Source organism: Silurus aristotelis (genome assembly GCF_946808225.1).
Source record: "Silurus aristotelis genome assembly, chromosome: 6".
NCBI lineage: Eukaryota > Metazoa > Chordata > Actinopteri > Siluriformes > Siluridae > Silurus > Silurus aristotelis.
The window spans coordinates 10,826,729-10,845,631 of NC_139579.1; the positions used below are offsets into that span (position 1 = coordinate 10,826,729).

The following is an 18,903-nucleotide window of genomic DNA, read 5'->3' on the forward strand; positions in this document are numbered from 1 at the left end:
TCTACTCACCAATAACAAGAGATTACCACAGATTTAATAATGTAATAATTCCCCCTCTGTACTTTTAACCTATTTATATATTTAACTAAGCCCTGAGGAATGATGATCTCATAAACACTGGGTGTGAGATGGGAATCCACCCTGTACAAGGCACCAATACATCACACACACACACACACACACACACGCACGCACACACGCAAGCACGCACACGCCTACAACATAATGTCACCGATCCACTTCGCATCATGTTTCTTGGAGGTCGGAGGAAACTGAGAACCCCAGAGGAAACCCATGTAGATTAATGGAGAAACTCGGGTGAAAATGTTGCTCATACAGTAACCCAAGATTAACTCAGGGGTCATGCTCAGAAATCATACAGTGTAATTAGATAACGTCTTAATCCTAAGCATTTACACAATCATGTTTTGCGTAATGCAGAAAAAATACCTGAACATATCAGAATTAGTCATAACATCCAATTAAGTCTGTTTCATGTTTGTTTGCTAACAATAGATCTTTTGGTTAACTAGGGCTGCGAAGTTGGTATGTGTGTGAGGCTCACCTATAAACAATCTGAGCTTCCTTCTCAGACCGGAAAGAGCTCGGTGTCTGTTCGTCCGGACAAAACTCGATCTGGTCCCGCATCTCTCGGTTCTGTAAGGAAGGAAGAAAGGAAGTTTATTTTTGGCCATTAATGCAAAGAACTGTAAAGTGTGATAGAAGAGTATCTGCAAGAGTGAAAGGGAAAGTTTATAGGACTGTGGTGAGACCTGTGATGATGTATGGTTTAGAGACAGTGGCATTGAGTAAAAGACAGGAGGTGGAGCTGGAGGGAGCAGAGCTGAAGATGTTGAGGTTTTCGTTGGGAGTGACGACGATGGATAGGATTAGAAATGAGTTTACTAGAGGGACAGCACATGTAGGACGTTTTGGAGACAAGGTGAGGGAGGTGAGATTGAAATGGTTTGGACTTGTGCAGAGGAGGGACATGGGGTGTATCAATAGGAGAATGCTAAATATGGAGCCACCAGGAAGGAGGAAAAGAGGAAGGCCAAGGAGGAGGTTCATGGATGTGGTGATGGAAGACATGCAGGTAGTTGGGTTGAAAGAGGCAGATGTACAGGACAGGGGCGTATGGAGACAGATGATCTCTTTTTTTACTTTTAGATATGTGAGTTTTGGAAGTAACATTATTCCAACAATTTTGATTCCAGATCAAGTTCGTTCCAGATCAGGAAAAAGTGCAAATTGATTACTGTACCATGCAATATCATGAGATTTTGGGGACAACCTCCTTCCCTCAGTTAGAGCATTGAAGATGGGTCAAGGCTGGGTCTTCCAACATGACAATGACCCGAAGCACACAGCCAGGATAACCAAGGAGTGGCTCTGTAAGAAGCATATCAAGGTTCTGGCGTGGCCTAGCCAGTCTCCAGACCTAAACCCAATAGAGAATCTTTGGAGGGAGCTCAAACTCTGTGTTTCTCAGCGACAGGCCAGAAACCTGACTGATCTAGAGAAGATCTGTGTGGAGGAGTGGGCCAAAATCCCTCCTGCAGTGTGTACAAACCTGGTGAAAAACTACAGGAAACGTTTGACCTCTGTAATTGCAAACAAAGGCTACTGTACCAAATATTAACATTGACTTTCTCAGGTGTTCAAATACTTATTTGCAGCTGTATCATACAAATAAATACCTTAAAAATCATACATTGTGATTTCTGGATTTTTTTTTTTAGATTATGTCTCTCACAGCGAACATGCACCTACGATGACAATTTCAGACCCCTCCATGATTTCTAAGTGGGAGAACTTGCAAAATAGCAGGGTGTTCAAATACTTCTTCTATATAGCTAATGCAGTACACAGTGGAATGAAACAATGTTCCTCCAGAACCCTGATGCTACATACAACAACAATCACAGAAACAGAAAACACAGGGCTAAGGACTAGTAAGTGTCCTCTCCACATAAAGTGCATATGTGCAACCTGGTGCAAACAGTGCAAAGACAATACAAGACTGTGCAAGACAACACAGGACAGTGCTGGACAAAACATAAAACACAAAATAGCTCCGCCAGTTGTGGCGCCAGTAAACCTGTATAGTCGTTTGTAAAGTCCTGTATAGTCATATAAACCTGTATAGTCGTTTGACACATATGACTATACAAAATGCTATAATTATCTCCGGCCTCTCAGTTCTCAAATGGACTCCCGTATTCAAGGTACTACAAATCGGAGTATTGATGGTTAGTTGTCTATATACGTTTGGTTTCTCAGGGTGGAATGTATTAAAACTTCTCTCCTAAGGTATGCGGTGGTGTAAATACGGTATATGGACAAGCGTGTCTTTCATCTACTTGCGACAATACGGCTATTCCTCACATTTTTCTTTTCCTCGCTTTCATGTTCTTCGAATACTTTTTGCGTGTACGTGTTTTTTAAGTGAACTACTGGTAACCTCGTGTGTTCAGGCATACTTGACAAATAAAACTCATTCTGATGTTTATTTTGAATGTCTTCACTTCAACTTCTCCTTGAGCATTTTCTGGGTGGTGGTGGAGGTGAATATTTCCACACCAGCACAGAAACCAACCTCTGCCTCCAGAAAAGCCACTCTCTCCTCGAGATCACCAATCAGACGCTCCCTCTCCTCCATTACGGTCCGTGAGTTCTGAAGCTGAAGCAATATATTTACAATGTTTATGGTAAGCATTAACCACACACACACACACACACACACACACACACACACACACACACACACACACACGCACATGCACACACGCAAGTTATATGCTGTGTATATAATACTGTACAACCCCATGTATGTAGTGTTTCTAAATAGATTCTAGAATCTGTGTATGAATCTGTGTAGCTGCCCTCGTTATATAGATGATAGATAGATGAGAAGCAAGCAAAATGATTTACTCTACTAATTATGATAAGATGTATTTCATTCATCACTCTGAGCCTCTGTTAACATGTATATGCAAGCTGCATTATGTAATGTGAGTGTGTGGGTGTGATAGTGTGTGTCAGTGTCACCTGCTCAATCATGTGTCGCACTTTTCTCTGCTGGCTCTTTAGCATGTCGTCGAGTTGATGGATTTTCTGCTTTAGAACAGCCTGCTCTATCTCCAGTTGCTTACATCTAGGATATACACACACAAACACACACACACACACACACTTAAAAAATATTATATATATATATATATATATATATATATATATATATATATATATATATATATATATATATATATATATATATATATATACACAAACATGCAAAAATAATAAATCTGGAAGGGGCAAACACTTTCACACCACTGTCAATATATATATATATACAGTGAGGAAAATAAGTATTTGAACACCCTGCTATTTTGCAAGTTCTCCCACTAAGAAATCATGGAGGGGTCTGAAATTGTCATCGTAGGTGCATGTCCACTGTGAGAGACATAATCTAAAAAAAAAAAAAATCCAGAAATCACAATGTATGATTTTTTAACTATTTATTTGTATGATACAGCTGCAAATAAGTATTTAAACACCTGAGAAAGTCAATGTTAATATTTGGTAAAGTAGCATTTGTTTGCAATTACAGAGTTCAAACGTTTCCTGTAGTTTTTCACCAGGTTTGCACACACTGCAGGAGGGATTTTGGCCCACTCCTCCACACAGATCTTCTCTAGATCAGTCAGGTTTCTGGCCTGTCGCTGAGAAACACGGAGTTTAAGCTTCCTCCCAAGGATTCTCTATTGGGTTAAGGTCTGGAGACTGGCTAGGCCACGCCAGAACCTTGATATGCTTCTTACAGAGCCACTCCTTGGTTATCCTGGCTGTGTGCTTCGGGTCATTGTCATGTTGGAAGACCCAGCCTCGACCCATCTTCAATGCTCTAACTGAGGGAAGGAGGTTGTTCCCCAAAATCTCGCAATACATGGCCCCGGTCATCCTCTCCTTAATACAATACATTTGCCCTGTCCCATGTGCAGAAAAACACCCCCAAAGCATGATGCTACCACCCCCATGCTTCACAGTAGGGATGGTGTTCTTGGGATGGTACTCATCATTCTTCTTCCTCCAAACACGTTTAGTGGAATTATGACCCAAAAGTTCTATTTTGGTCTCATCTGACCACATGACTTTCTCGCATGACTTCTCTGGATCATCCAAATGGTCATTGGCAAACTTAAGACGTGACTGGACATGTGCTGGTTTAAGCAGGGGACCCTCCCGTTCCATGCATGATTTCAAACCATGACGTCTTAGTGTATTACCAACAGTAACCTTGGAAACGGTGGTCCCAGCTCTTTTCATGTCATTGACCAGCTCCTCCCGTGTAGTTTTGGGCTGATTTCTCACCTTCCTTAGGATCATTGAGACCCCACGAGGTGAGATCTTGCATGGAGCCCCAGTCCGAGGGAGATTGACAGTCATGTTTAGCTTCTTCCATTTTCTAATGATTGCTCCAACAGTGGACCTTTTTTCACCAAGCTGCTTGGCAATTTCCCCGTAGCCCTTTCCAGCCTCGTGGAGGTGTACAATTTTGTGTCTAGTGTCTTTGGACAGCTCTTTGGTCTTGGCCATGTTAATAGTTGGATTCTTACTGATTGTATGGGGTGGACAGGTGTCTTTATGCAGCTAACAACCTCAAACTGGTGCATCTAATTTAGGATAATAAATGTAGTGGAGGTGGACATTTTAAAGGCAGACTAACAGGTCTTTGAGGGTCAGAATTCTAGCTGATAGACAGGTGTTCAAATACTTATTTGCAGCTGTATCATACAAATAAATAGTTGAAAAATCATATATTGTGATTTCTGGATTTTTTTTTTTTTTAGATTATGTCTCTCACAGTGGACATGCACCTACGACGACAATTTCCGACCCCTCCATGATTTCTAAGTGGGAGAACTTGCAAAATAGCAGGGTGTTCAAATACTTATTTTCCTCACTGTATATATATATATATATATATATATATATATATATATATATATATATATATATATATATATATATATATATATATATATACACACACACACACACACACACACACACACACACACACACACACACACACACACACACACAGTGGTGTGAAAGTGTTTGCCCCCTTCCAGATTTCTTATTTTTGCATGTTTGTCACACTTGATTCTAAAATGGATTTTAAATGGTTTTTATTATTGAGGGAAAACTAAATCCAAAACTACATGGCCCTGTGTGAAAAAGTGTTTTCCCCTAAACCTAATAACTGGTTGGGCCGCCCTTAGCAGCAACAACTGCAGTCAAGCGTTTGCGATAACTTGTCTTATCTGTTACAGCGCCGTGGAGGAATTTTGCTCCACTCATCTATGCAGAGTTGTTGAAATTCAGCCACATTAGAGGGTTTTCGAGCATCACCCGCCTTTTTAAGGTCATGCCACAGCATCTCAATAGGATTCAGGTCAGGACTTTGACTAGGCCACTCCAAAGTCTTCATTTTGTTTTTCTTCAGCCATTCTAAGGTGGACTTGCTGGTGTGTTTTGGATAATTGTCCTGCAAATTTGCTTTAGTTTGAGGTCACAAACAGATGGCCGGACATTCTCCTTCAGGATTTTTTGGTAAACAGCAGAATTCATGGTTCCATTTATCACAGCAAGTCTTACAGGCCCTGAAGTAGCAAAACAGCCCCAGACCATCACACTACCACCACCATATTTTACTGTTGACATGATGCTCTTTTTCTGAAATGTGGTGTTACTTTTACGCCAGACATAATGAGACACACACCTTCCAAAAAGTTTAACTTTTGTCTTGTCAGTCCACAGAGTATTTTCCCAAAAGTCTTGGAGATCATCAAGATGTTTTCTGGCCTTTATGTTCTTTTAGCTCAGCAGTGTTTTTCATCTTGGAACTCTGCCATGCAGACCATTTTAGCCCAGTCTCATTCTTATGGTAGAGTCATGAACACTGACCTTCACTGAGGCAAGCGAGGCCGGCAGGTCTTTGGATGTTGTTGTGGGGTCTTTTGTGACCTCTTGGATGAGTCATCGCTGTGCTCTTTGGGGAAATTTTTGTCGGCCGGCCACTCCTGGGGAGGTTCTTCACTGTTCCATGTTTTTGCCATTTGTGAATAATGGCTCTCACTATGGTTCTCTGAAGTCCCAAAGCTTTAGAAACAGATTTATAACCTTTTCCACACTGATAGATCTCAATTAATTTCTTTCTAATTTGTTTCAGAAAATCTTTGAATCTTGGCATGATGTCTAGCTTTTGAGGATCTTTTGGTCTACTTCACTTTTTCTCCACTGCTTCTCCTTCTCTCCCCATCCCGAGACACCCTGAGGTTTGGCCAGCTCCAGTCACCTCCCACCTTTTGATGATTACGGACCTTTGAAGAAGTAGATGCCGAACTCGCAAACATCCCGAACCATCTAGAGACGTACCAGTGCCATTTGGATCCCGCTACATGTGTGGAGTTTGACATTGGACCTCCTGGCATGTTTAAAGGCTCTGGCATGGAGAAGCTGATGCTGGATCTGTGATGATCACAAATGCGGAGCTTATAAAACTAGGAGCTACTGACCATATAGACTGTATAAGACTGCAGAAAGAACATCACTTATAATCTTATACTCCAGTAATCATGTTAGTTCTCACTCTCCAGTGTTCTGTATTGTTGAAAGATTTATGATCAAACTCTTGATGTCACCCAAATGAGGATGGGTTCCCGTTTTGAGTCTGGTTCCTCTCAAGGTTTCTTCCTCATAACATCTAAGGGAGTTTTTCCTTGCCACAGTCGCCACGGCTTGCTCATCAGGGACAAATTCACACCATTCACCTTAACTGTTGATTTGTGTAAAGCTGCTTTGAGACAATTTCTGTTGTGAAAAGCGCTATACAAATAAACTTGACTTGACTTGACTTGACTTTGTCAGGCAGGTCCTATTTAAGAGATTTCTTGATGTGGTAGGTGTGGCAGTAATCAGGTTTGGGTGTGGTTAGAGAAATTGAACTCAGGTGTGATAAACCACAGTTTTAACAGGGGGGCAAACACTTCTTCACACAGGGCCATGTAGTTTTAGATTTTGTTTTCCCTCGATAATAAAAACTTTCATTTAAAAACTGCATGTTGTGTTTACTTGTGTTATCTTTTACTAATACTTAAATTAGTTTGATGATCTGAAACATTAAAGTGTGACCAACATGCAAAACAATAAAAATTTAGGAAGGGGGCAAACACCTTTTCACACCAATGTATATACTAAATAGCTCAGCACCCAAATCAATCAGATGGAAATCTAACGCTGATTAAATAACCCTGGTAAAGCAGCAGAGTACCGTATTTTCCGGACTATAAGCCGCTACTTTTTCCCCAAGCTTCGAACCCCGCGGCTTATTAACTAACTAACAATAAAGTGGCTAATTTATGGATTTTTCCTGGGTTTTTCCCAGTTTCACAAACTTCAAACCAAAAAAACTGAGCCCCATAACATTCGACCAATGAAATTGCTAAACGAGTTCAGGTGAACCAATGAAACTCTTTATATTAAATCGGATGCGCTCCCACTGAATCGGGCCGCACCACATCATAAAGATGGATGCGGTTCCTCTGACGTTTGACCTGCCGCTCACTTGGACTGTCTACAGGAAATGTGAATCATTCGTCACGCTAAAAACAACCGGGCATGAAAAAACGCACTTCCCCTGTGTTCTGAGCTGCACGGCATCGGGAGAAAAGCTTCACCGATGGTGATTTTTAAACGCACAACGATGCCAAAAGAAAAACTCCTGAGAGAAATTGTTGTGAAAGGAAGGAGGAAGACAGTGAACAATGACTTTCTTGGTAGGCTACTGTTTAGATACAAGCCGTGTAACAGACACTGTCTTTCGTTAAAGACTGTGTACAGTTCATTAGTTTCAGTGTAGACTTATAGACGGCTTATAGACAGGTGCGACTTATAGACAGGTGTGACGTATTTATGTTCAAAATAAAAATCTTTGTCAAATTCAGTGGGTGCGGCTTATATTTGGGTGCGCTTAATAGTCCGGAAATTACGGTATACATTGCACTGTATCTTACTTTGCCTTTTCTTTTGTAGGCCATTTTTATGCTCATTCCTCTCACCTTTTCCCATCTTCCCCATCTTTCAGTGCTCTAAGTTCCTGAAGTTCAGCCCCGCCAACAGCCATCTGGTCATGAAGACTGGCATTCTCGAGCTTGAGATTTCCTAGAAGTGTCTGCAGCTCCTCAATGCGTTTGCCCTGTCCCTCAGTCTGCTTTTGGGCCTGCTGCAGATGCTCGTTTTGCTCCTCCAGATGCCGCAAGTACTCTCTATTCTCTGCCTGAAAGAATTAAGGATACATCCAAAATGAGTCCTTTTTAAAAACTGTTGGACAAGAAGGTGTCATTTGGGACAGCGGACTACCAAACTGCATCAGAAAAGAGACAAAGGGACACTAGGGCACAAAATCCAACCATTAACAGTGTGGTTTAGCAGGACCTTTATATCTTCCTGAGAATGTCATTTAAGGTGGCATCAAAAAGTTTCGAGACAAGCTCTGTTTACAAGAAAGTACTTTATTTATCAAGCTTTACACAGTATCACATTCAAAATAGTCCCCTTGCACAGCAATACAGCGTCCCCAGTGTTCCTGCCACTTCAGGAATGTGTCCTGGACGTCTTCTTTTCGAAGTCTGTCAGGCACCTTTTGCGATTCACACCAGATCTCAGCAACGGTGTCAAAACGGCAACCTTTGATCTTCATCTTCATCTTCGGGAAGACGGTGAAATCCGCAAGAGCCAAATCTGGCGAGTAGAGTAGGTGCGGAAGTAAGATCGTGCGGATTGTTCTCCGACGATCGTCATGCATGGACTACCGAATGGTTATGACATTTTCGGGGGTTGAGCTGTTCTTCCGCTCTTGAAGAGCGCGTGCCACTCAAAACACCTTGAACGACTCATTACAGTATCGCCATATGTCAAACATCTCTATGAAAGATTTATCTAGTTTTATAGAGAATTTCACATTTGTTTTTGTTCTAACTTTCTGTCCATGATGAAATCGCAGACGTGGTCAGAATAGCACCAGTCAGCACCATCAGTCTTGAAAACTTTTGATACCATGCATATGGATAATTGAATTGCCTACATTTAAAAAAACAAACAGTATTGTACACACATACATACTTAGTCAATATGATACAGGTAGTCGTCAACTTACGACCTATGCAACTTACAACCATTCGACTTTACGAGCACAATCGCTAGCCGCGGCGTAAGTTATTTTTTTACCAGCTTCTGGCATAATTTCACAGTACTGTACATATAGCCTACTCTACTTACGACCAAATCGTGTTACGACCGATCTGTCGGCCCCAATCGTGGTCGTAAGTCGACGACTACCTGTATAAACCTTATAAACCATCAAACACACAGTATTATTGTGTAGTTAGAAACAACACTTGTGTTACTAATCTGCTTTAACTAATTTAATTATAACCGCTAAAAATTGGATTGTGTGTGTTTGTGTGTCATAATATATGCATTACAGGATGCAGAAAAACTAGTTCATGCTTTTGTTACATCTAGATTAGACTACTGTAATGCTTTACTGTCTGGGTGTTTAAGTAAGTGCATAAATAAGCTTCAATCAGTTCAGAATGCAGCAGCAAGGGTCCTTACTAGATCTAGAAAATATGAGCACATCACCCCAGTTTTAATCAGTCTACACTGGCTCCCAATCAAATCTCACATTGATTATAAAATACTACTACTGACGTATAAAGCACTGTTTGAGTGAACTTTTGTACCAATATGATCCTCCATGCTCTACTTAGATCAAAAGGTGCAGGCTATTTGTTGGTACCTCAAATAATGAAGACTACAGCAGGGGGCAGATCTTTTTCTTATAAAGCCCCACATTTATGGAACAGCCTTCCAATCAGTGTTCGGGACTCAGGCACAGTCTCAGTGTTCAAGTCGAGGTTGAAAACGTATTCATTCAGTCGAGTCTTTTATCAGTAGATTTTTCTTAGGTAAAGGAGCAGATCTGTAAGGGATCATGGATATAGAGTGTTTGGTGAACTGGGATATTTGTATGCTGTCATCCCCTCAGGTTTGTTGACGGCGGTGTGGTGGGTCGTCTTTAATTCCAGAGATCCCTCATGTCGGTGTTACCTTCTGCTTCTCCCTTTTAGTTATGCTGCCATAGCGAGACTTGCCAGAGTCCCAACTGCACAGTGTTATTAACTTTCATACAACAATAAGGATACATAATAATCCATATCCTTCTCTTTCTGTCACCCCCCCCCCCTCTCTCTCTCTCTCTCTCGGTCAAGTTAAACATGTTCTTGAGGTTCCAGTGACCACTGTTCCTGCCCCTCTTCCCTCTGTGGATCTTCCCACTTCGTCCAGGCCTGCCTCTGCATAGTGTTCTCTTCGATTGGAGGCCACTCTGTGCAGCTGGGGACGGTTTCTCATCAACGCCTTGGGTGGTTCCATGAAATTCCGGAGGAAGAACGGGTGCTTTGAGGATGGATTTGGACTGTAGTTAATGTCAACAGTCTCCTACACAGACTCAGGAATACAGTTTACTTCTGATCATCATCACTGCACCCCGCAACATCGTATATCTGCACTAAATGGACATTCGGTGCAACCCAGATGAGGACGGGTTCCCTCTTGAGTCTGGTTCCTCTCAAGATCTTATGCCATCTCAGGGAGGTTTTCTATCCACAGTCACCACCGGCTGGCTCATCAGGGACAAACTTACACTTATAAAGAACATATTAATTTTTTATCACCACATTATCCGTGTAAAGCTGCTTTGAGACAATGTTCATTGTTAAAAGCGCTACACAAATAAAAATGAATTGAATTAAATATATATTATATTATTGTTCAATATCATCAGTAAATCAAAGTGGCAACATTTGGAGAAAGAGATGTTTTGGTTATCCAGAGGCAGCTGGATTGTTGGTTGACAAGGATTATATGATTATTTGCGGATGACAGGAACAGTCATATTTAGGCCATCCTGATACTGTATATCATAGATTGTGTGTGTGTGTTTTCTGTGTGTGTGTGTGTGTGTGTGTGTGTGTGTGTGTGTGTGTGTGTGTGTGTGTGTGTGTGTGTGTGTGTGTCACTAACCTTTAATGCCTCTTTTTCTTCCTGGTGTCTCTTTTCTACCTCCTGTAGCTGAGCATACAGGTGTTTGGTCATCTCTCTCAACCTCACACACTCCTCCTCCTGATAGAGGCAGACAAAACAAAAAAGGTATTTATTTATTTATTTGTTAAAAAAAAAAGGTTGAATGTGACCTTTCAGACCTAAAACACCCCATCATGTGCAACCAGACCTACATTTATCGCATTTGGAAGTTACCCTTATCCAGAGCAACTCACAGTTATCTCACTTACACAGCTGAGTAACTGAGGGTTAGGGGCCATACTCAAGGGCTCAGCGGGATTCTGATCAGAATTCTAGCAGCTTTATCTAGAATTATCTTTATCTAGAATTCTAGAGCTACGACTTCCCAGCTTTCTGCAAATGATTTAGAATGCAGCAGAACATCTTGTTTTCAATTAACCCAAGAAAGCTCACAGCTTCTTAGCTCTCTCTTTTGCTTTTAGCTGTAGCTCACACCAAGTTCAAAACATTAGTGTCTAGACTGGCGTCTACAATCAATTTAGAAGCTTGCAGTGGGTAAATTAAAGGCAGCTTGTGGTCCCATCATTGAGAAACACAAAATCAACCTCAATGACATTTTCTTTCGTACCCTGTTGGTGAAATGACCTACCGAATTCTATCCGGATAACCAGAGGTGTGAAGAGTAACTGAAAATCATACTTGAGTAAAAGTATAGATCCCTTAAACCAAAACTACTCCATTACAAGTTAAAGTCCAATTCCTATGTGACTTGCATAAAATTACATAACAGTACATATTGAACGTAGGGTAAAAGATGCACTAGTCCTCAACTCCAAGACTCATATTACTGATAAGCCAAAAACAGTTGATTTGTAAGGTTTTATTTATTATCAAATTGTACACCTCAACACTGCATTAACCATCAACACAACAGCATTTCAACATGGCAGAATGAAACAAAGATGGGTCTAAAAATGACAAAGTAGTCAAGCTATCTTTCAAAAAGGGATTTTCAATTAACAAATACAATGATAGTATCGTGTCACCAGGTAGAAGAAACTTTAGTATTCAATTGACAAATAAAATGACAATAACAATATCACATCTTCTGCAGGATAAAATCATAAATGATCTATTGAATCATAAATGTAGTTGAGTAGAGAATAAAACTTGCTAATATCCTTGATACTCAGTACAGTAACAAAGAACATTTACACCACTGCGGACAACCAAATGTCCGCGGTGAGCATCTAACCACCACCTATCCTTGGTCCCTTCATGTTCTAGCTTTAACTATTTTGAATGATAACTGAAACCTAATACTGTGGGCACTTCTCCTGTTTATTGCCATCTTATGATAACCGAAAGTTGCTTTGGACAACAGCATCTGGCAAATGAATAAATGTAAAGGTACCGTCTAAAACCATTCCTTGTGCGCGAGTAAAACGTTCAGTTATTCCCTGAATATTCTGAGCTGGCAGTAAAATTGAATACCACATTACAAGCAGATGCCTCAACCTTTTTATTACTCATGCTAGTATTGAATTACTCATCCCTAGGCCAGGTCTAAAAATGCATGGCATATCGTGTCACATGTGTGATAGAATTTGCAAAATGGTGCCATATTCATCATTAATCTTGGAATATAACCGATAACAGTGACGTGCCATTTCTTCCCACTGGAGATCTGGGGATCATTGTGGTCAGATGAACTATTTTGTGAAAGAGAGAGAGAATGCAAGGGAGTGACAAAATCCTGGTTCTTGCCCCTTTCTCAGGCTAGCAAACTGTACATCTGCAATCCCAGAGAGGCAGAACAGGACACACCTGAAGGGAAGGAGAAGTGTGTAATGAAGGAGTATACAAACCAGTGCTAATAATATTTTAGATGAAACTGGATTATCAAGTGAACGCTTCCAGTGTTTCCATGCCTGAATTTTCATAATGTCATAACAGGGAAGATGCTGTGTGTGTGTGTGTGTGTGTGTGTGTGTGTGTGTGTGTGTGTGTGTGTGTGTGTGTGTGTGCATGTACTTGCAGCTAAATGCAGCATTGGCTAGTGTTGATTCTCAGAACATCAGAGGTGTGACTTCTCAGTGCAGCGTGAAAATTTGTGCCGAGTGCTCACAGAAATGTGTGTGTGAGTAAAAGACACAAAGCCTCACTGTGAAATAAACACAGGGGTTCACAGAAGGTTCATTTAAATAACACCTGCCACCATACAGTATGTAACTCCTTTTCAGTCTGTTACCAGAAGGTTATTGCTCTATCAGAATCACTGACTTACGTTTTAATATATTTTTTGTCCATGAATGTGCATTAAATTATTCCCAATAGTCCATTCTCTTTATTTTATAGTGTTTCTTTATGATGAGTGTCTGTGTACACTAAAGTTGTATCAGTAGTGTAGTGTAGTATCCGATCAGATTTCAGCCATCACATCATGTGTTGCTAGGGTCAAAGCTGCTCTGAGCCTTTGGATATCAGCAGCGTACTGTACAACAGTCGCCACCGGCTCGCTCATCAGGGACAAACGTACGCTTATAAAGAACATATTCATTTTTATACAAATAAAAATGAATTGAATTGAATTGAGCACTGTACAAGTAGCTTGAAGCTGTTGCTTTAACTAATCACATTTTGAGTTGGCAAAATCTAATGAGGCTGTCTAGAAGGCGTCCAATCATGACAGCATTTTCAGGTCAGAGAAAGCATCAGTTGAATTGTTAAACTAGTTGACTTGTTGAATTGTGTTCATTGGGTTTCTTGCTTTAGTAATGCCAATAAATTTCACTGTATGAGATACATTATATTGCCAAAAGTATTGGGTGACTTGGTCTGGTATGTGATTTTCTGTATGTTGTGTGATTTTTGAGCATTGCATTCCACATTTAGTCCCAATTTGCTCTTATATTTCCCTCCACTCTTCTGGGAAGATGTTCCACTAGATTTTTGGAGTGTGCTTATGGATATTTGTGTTCATCAACCACAAGGGTGATACAAAAGGCAGGTATTGATGTAGGTGAGGAGACCTGGGGTGCAGTCAATGTTCCAATTTATTCCAAAGGTGTTCATTAGGGATGAGAGCAGAGCTTTATAGCAGGCCACTCAAGATCTTCCTCTCCAAAGCATGTAAACCTGATCTTCAAAGAGCTCACTTTGTGCACAGGGGCATCGCCATGCTGGAACAGGTTTGGTTTTTCAAGTTCAAGTGAATGCATAATTTTATTATAGCGCATCTAAAGGTACAATTGAGTGCCTCCAGCTTTGTGGTAGCAGTTTGGAAAAGAACCACATATAGCAGGAAAGCGCAGGTGACCAAATACTTTTGGCAATGTAGTGTATATAGAATTCTATATTGTATAATCTTAAGTAATAATAATCTTAAGTAATTATAGCCATGACATCATAAATATGGTAGTAAATAATATTAAAAGATGGATTAATTCAGCTAGGACACTATGAAGACATAAAATACACAGCCCTCAATTCCAATGCCTGATTTCACTAATGATCTTGTAAATGAATAAACACAAATCCACACAGCAAAGTAAAAATAAATATGGAACAGGAAATTTAACAAACACATAGAGACAAATTTTTGGCCATGTAGTGTAAAGTTTCCTTAATGTAATAGATGAAATACTTGTTTACCTGGCTCTCAGGGACTAAAGCATCCACACTGGCGTTGGAGACGGGGGATTTGTTGGTGGGTATATTCACTCGGATCCCATTCGCCGGACTCTAGAATGTTAAACAAATCATTTTTGATTATTTTTGCTGTTCAACCATTTTGTTCCATTTGAGCTACAATATACAGGAATGTAACTTCAATATAAATGTTGTGTTTATTGTATTATTATTAAAACAGACAAAAAAAAATTCCAACCAAATTGAAATATTACAGCAAAATGTTTGTATGACATTAATGAAGAGCATTTGGTTATGTCCTACACCAAAATAGTAGCCATAATTTTTAATAATCCCTGAGACTACTGTTGCTGTGTTTCACGGCAAAAAATGCCTCGTTGTGTACTTCTCTTCATGTAGTTTTAATGTTGTTTATTTATTTATTTTTATTCACTTTTTATCCAAGAAAAAGAAACATTAAATTTCCATCAGATACATGTCTGACATTATAATAACTGAAAAACTTATATATAAACACACGTACATCTACATCCATACATGCATATGCACATTCAGTATATGCCCATATATATATTTAAACCTTACATTTACATTTACTGTGCATATGCTCAGGAAGTTTAAAGTAGTTTAATGTAAAAAGAATAAAACATCTTATTAGACATAATGCATATTTGCTTTATAGCATTTCCTTAAATTTTTATACAGGAAAAAAGTACATCGTTTTCCCAAATTTTTTCCCGATGAGCGAACCAAAAATGTAATCAAAATAATGTTGCATGATTCCAAACATTACCACGGTTCTTTAATATATAATTCAATTAGCAAATAAATAAATAGAAACAATGACTGTAATCTGCTTAACTAATGCATACATTTATTGTTACAGTTGTTCAGTAGTTCAGGGAAACTTATAGTACAATGAGAAACAATCCAATTTATTGTACAATAGAATTTGATGCCTAATACAGCTATTTATTTATTGACCTCAGACAAAGAAAAAGTTTTTTTTCATATGGCATTTTTTCCCCTTTTCCCTGTCATTTTTGATGGACACCTACAGTGGTTGACATTTGGACAAACAATTTGAAAGGACTTGACTAAAAAAATAAATATAGAATTTGGAAAGCCACCACTGGACCTTGATTTATGAAGCTAAACAAAGTCTTTACATATAAGGCATGGTGCCATATCAAAGGTCACTACAGGGCAGAGATGGCAGAAGTACACACATCTCAACTCAAGTAGAAGTACAGGTACTCATGATTTAATAGACTCTGGGAAAAAGTTGAAGTACTGACTAAACTTTGTTTCTCAAGTTAAAGCAAAGAAGGGTGAGGGTTCTACCATGTACTTAAGAAATAGTAGCCATTACTACTACCTGTTTTAGTGTCACGTTGGTAACTGGATGTCACGTTATATTAATATTAGGGCTGTCAATCGATTAAAATATGTAATCGCAATTAATTGCATGATTGTCATGAGTTAAATCACGATTTATCGCAACTTTATCGAACATTTTAATCTGTTCTAAATGTACCTTAAATGAATACATTTCAGGTTTTTAATACTCTGATCAACATGGGCATGGACAAATATGGTTGCAAATGTATGTTTATTATTAGTGAAACCAAACTCAAAAGAAAAAAGACAAAAAATTCTTGTCAATTTTTTAATTAATTATGGTACGTAAACCATCAGGACACCAGACGGAACCTTTGCTATGTTTTTTTCAATTTGTTCCTTTTAAAGGGACATTTCAAGCTTTCTATTCATATATTTATTATGTCTGGGAGGCAAATATTCACTGAGGTTTAGGTTGTTTTATTTATGTGTCTGTGAAGAGAGATGACAGAAAGTGCCCCCTGTCTGTTTTCTTTATTTTGCAAAAGCACAGTGTTTTGTTGCCATTATAAGTGTATAAAATAAAAGTAGACCCTTTACAAATTCGAATGATGTATTGATCTTATCTGTACAATCAAAAAAGACAGAGTAATTTAAGTTAATTTCAGTGTTATAAGAAAAAAATGCCACAAAACGCGTCGGCGCGTTTGTCCACCCCAGAGGGTTCATTGCCAGATTGTGTGCGTCATCAATAAAACAAATGTTTAGTGATTAAAAAAATTTCTGTGGAGATTATTCTTTTTTTTATTTTTTTATTTTGATATCTGAGTAAAGGAAGGACGTTGTGAATAAACGTGTGGTGCTGAAGGTTTTAATTTCACCTCTTTTATATTTATTTATTTATATTTGTAATAAAAATGGTCAAACAGAAATGCGCACTGCTTCAATCGTGCGTTAATAAAGTCTGTGATGTTAAAATTAATTTGCGTTAACTAGTTAATAATGTGTGAAAGCCAGAAAATTTTACACTATTGGATTGAAAATGCCGAAAATGACAGGAAATCGGTTGATGGGCTGAAAACAGCGTGCAATAAAAAGAAAAACATTTACATTTCACCTTATTGATTGAAACTAAAGTAATGAGCCTGGTTTGAAAATGTAACAAGTAGAAAGTACAGATATGTGTGTAAAAAAATTTATCAGTGAAAGTCAAAAGTTGTCTGAAAAATAAATAGTGAAGTAAAGTACTGATTCCAGAAAAATCTACTTATATACATTAACAAGGTATTTGTACTTCATGACTTCCCACCTCTCCCACAGGGCAATTTTGGCCCACTAGCCCTAGTTTGAATAGAATAGCCTTTATGTGTCACATATACATTACAGCACAGTGAAATTCTTTTCTTCACATATTCCAGCTAGGTGTGCTGTTATTATACAGCACATCTAGGGGCCTTTCTCAAGGGCCCCAGAGTGGCAGTTTGGCAATACTGGGGCTCGATCCCCCAACCTTCCTTTCAAAAACCTAGAGCCTTAACTACTGAGCTACCACTCGCATGGGGATGGTTCTGACTTTTATTCACAAGAGAAGAAGCATAAAACAGTGAAATTTAGTACCTTGTTATTGCTATTATGTTGTCGGGCCGCCATCTGTTCCCTCAGAGTCTTCAGGCAGTATCTCACCTTCCAGTGCACAAAAGATACACACACAAAATACACACACACAAAATAAACACACACACACACACAAAATACACACACACACAAAATACACACACACACACACACACACACACACACACACACACACACACACACACACACACACACACATTCAAATCCAAAAGTTTATTTTTGTCCTATTCCGCTAGATTTATAGTAAATGATTATAATGTTTGTCTATTCAAAATCAGCTTTATTGCTGAGTATCATTGTTCGCATGTAGAAGGAATTTGTCTGCTTTAAAAATATGAAAAACTACCAAAAACTATGAAAATAAAATAATAAACATTAACCATACAGTTTGTTCAGGGGATGTAATAGGAGGCAGTGCAAATAATAATATAAGTGATGCAATGCAAATTATAATTTTTCCCGAATAAGTCAAAAGGTGCAGGGTTGCAATATAGTGGTCCATGTTGATTGTGCTAATGGAACACATATGAAATGAACAGCATGGGGATTTTAATTATTTTAATATTCATGGAAGCAGGTCATTTTTAACCTTATAATGTTTAATATTATTACATGATAAAATAATAAAATAAAATCTAACAGCACAGACTTTGGTCTTAACTATAATCATGCTCTAGTCTTTAAGGTCTGTCCAACCTATAAACAGTGGACATTGTCCCAAAAAAACAGAAATGAATTGATTATGAATGTAAATTCTACCGTTATAAATTAGTTCCCATACATTTATCTCTAATAAGTGAGCCTATGGTGACAATGGCAAGAAAAACTGTCATGAACTGGAATAAGAAAGTATCCTTTAGAGGAACCAGACTCTAAAGGGAACCTGACTTCATTTGGGGACGTTCGAATGCCAATGGTGTATTTGAGTAACTGTACTCCATTACTTTAGTTAAGTAGTTTTTTACTTTACTTTTTTTAAAGTATCAAAGATAAAAGCTATTTTTACTCTCTACTCAACTACATTTATGACTTTTTACTCCACTATATTTTAATTGACAATGACTGCTGCCAATTACATTTTGCACCTCTGTTGAAGACATCATTAAGGCGCAACACTCC

General features: G+C 38.9%; 1 protein-coding gene across 2 annotated transcripts in view; it reads right to left on the minus strand.

Moving 5' to 3' along the window:
- The window catches only part of tuft1b (tuftelin 1b), a 55,089-nt gene that overhangs the window by 3,220 nt on the left and 32,966 nt on the right, over nucleotides 1-18,903 (minus strand). For both annotated transcript variants that reach the window (XM_083543352.1, XM_083543351.1), the window contains exons 5-11: nucleotides 17,767-17,832; nucleotides 14,812-14,901; nucleotides 11,158-11,256; nucleotides 8,130-8,347; nucleotides 3,052-3,157; nucleotides 2,600-2,683; nucleotides 566-657 (exon numbers count right to left, since the gene is read on the minus strand). In XM_083543352.1, the coding sequence (XP_083399478.1) occupies nucleotides 566-657; nucleotides 2,600-2,683; nucleotides 3,052-3,157; nucleotides 8,130-8,347; nucleotides 11,158-11,256; nucleotides 14,812-14,901; nucleotides 17,767-17,832 (755 nt within the window). The remainder of the gene's footprint in view (nucleotides 1-565; nucleotides 658-2,599; nucleotides 2,684-3,051; nucleotides 3,158-8,129; nucleotides 8,348-11,157; nucleotides 11,257-14,811; nucleotides 14,902-17,766; nucleotides 17,833-18,903) is intronic.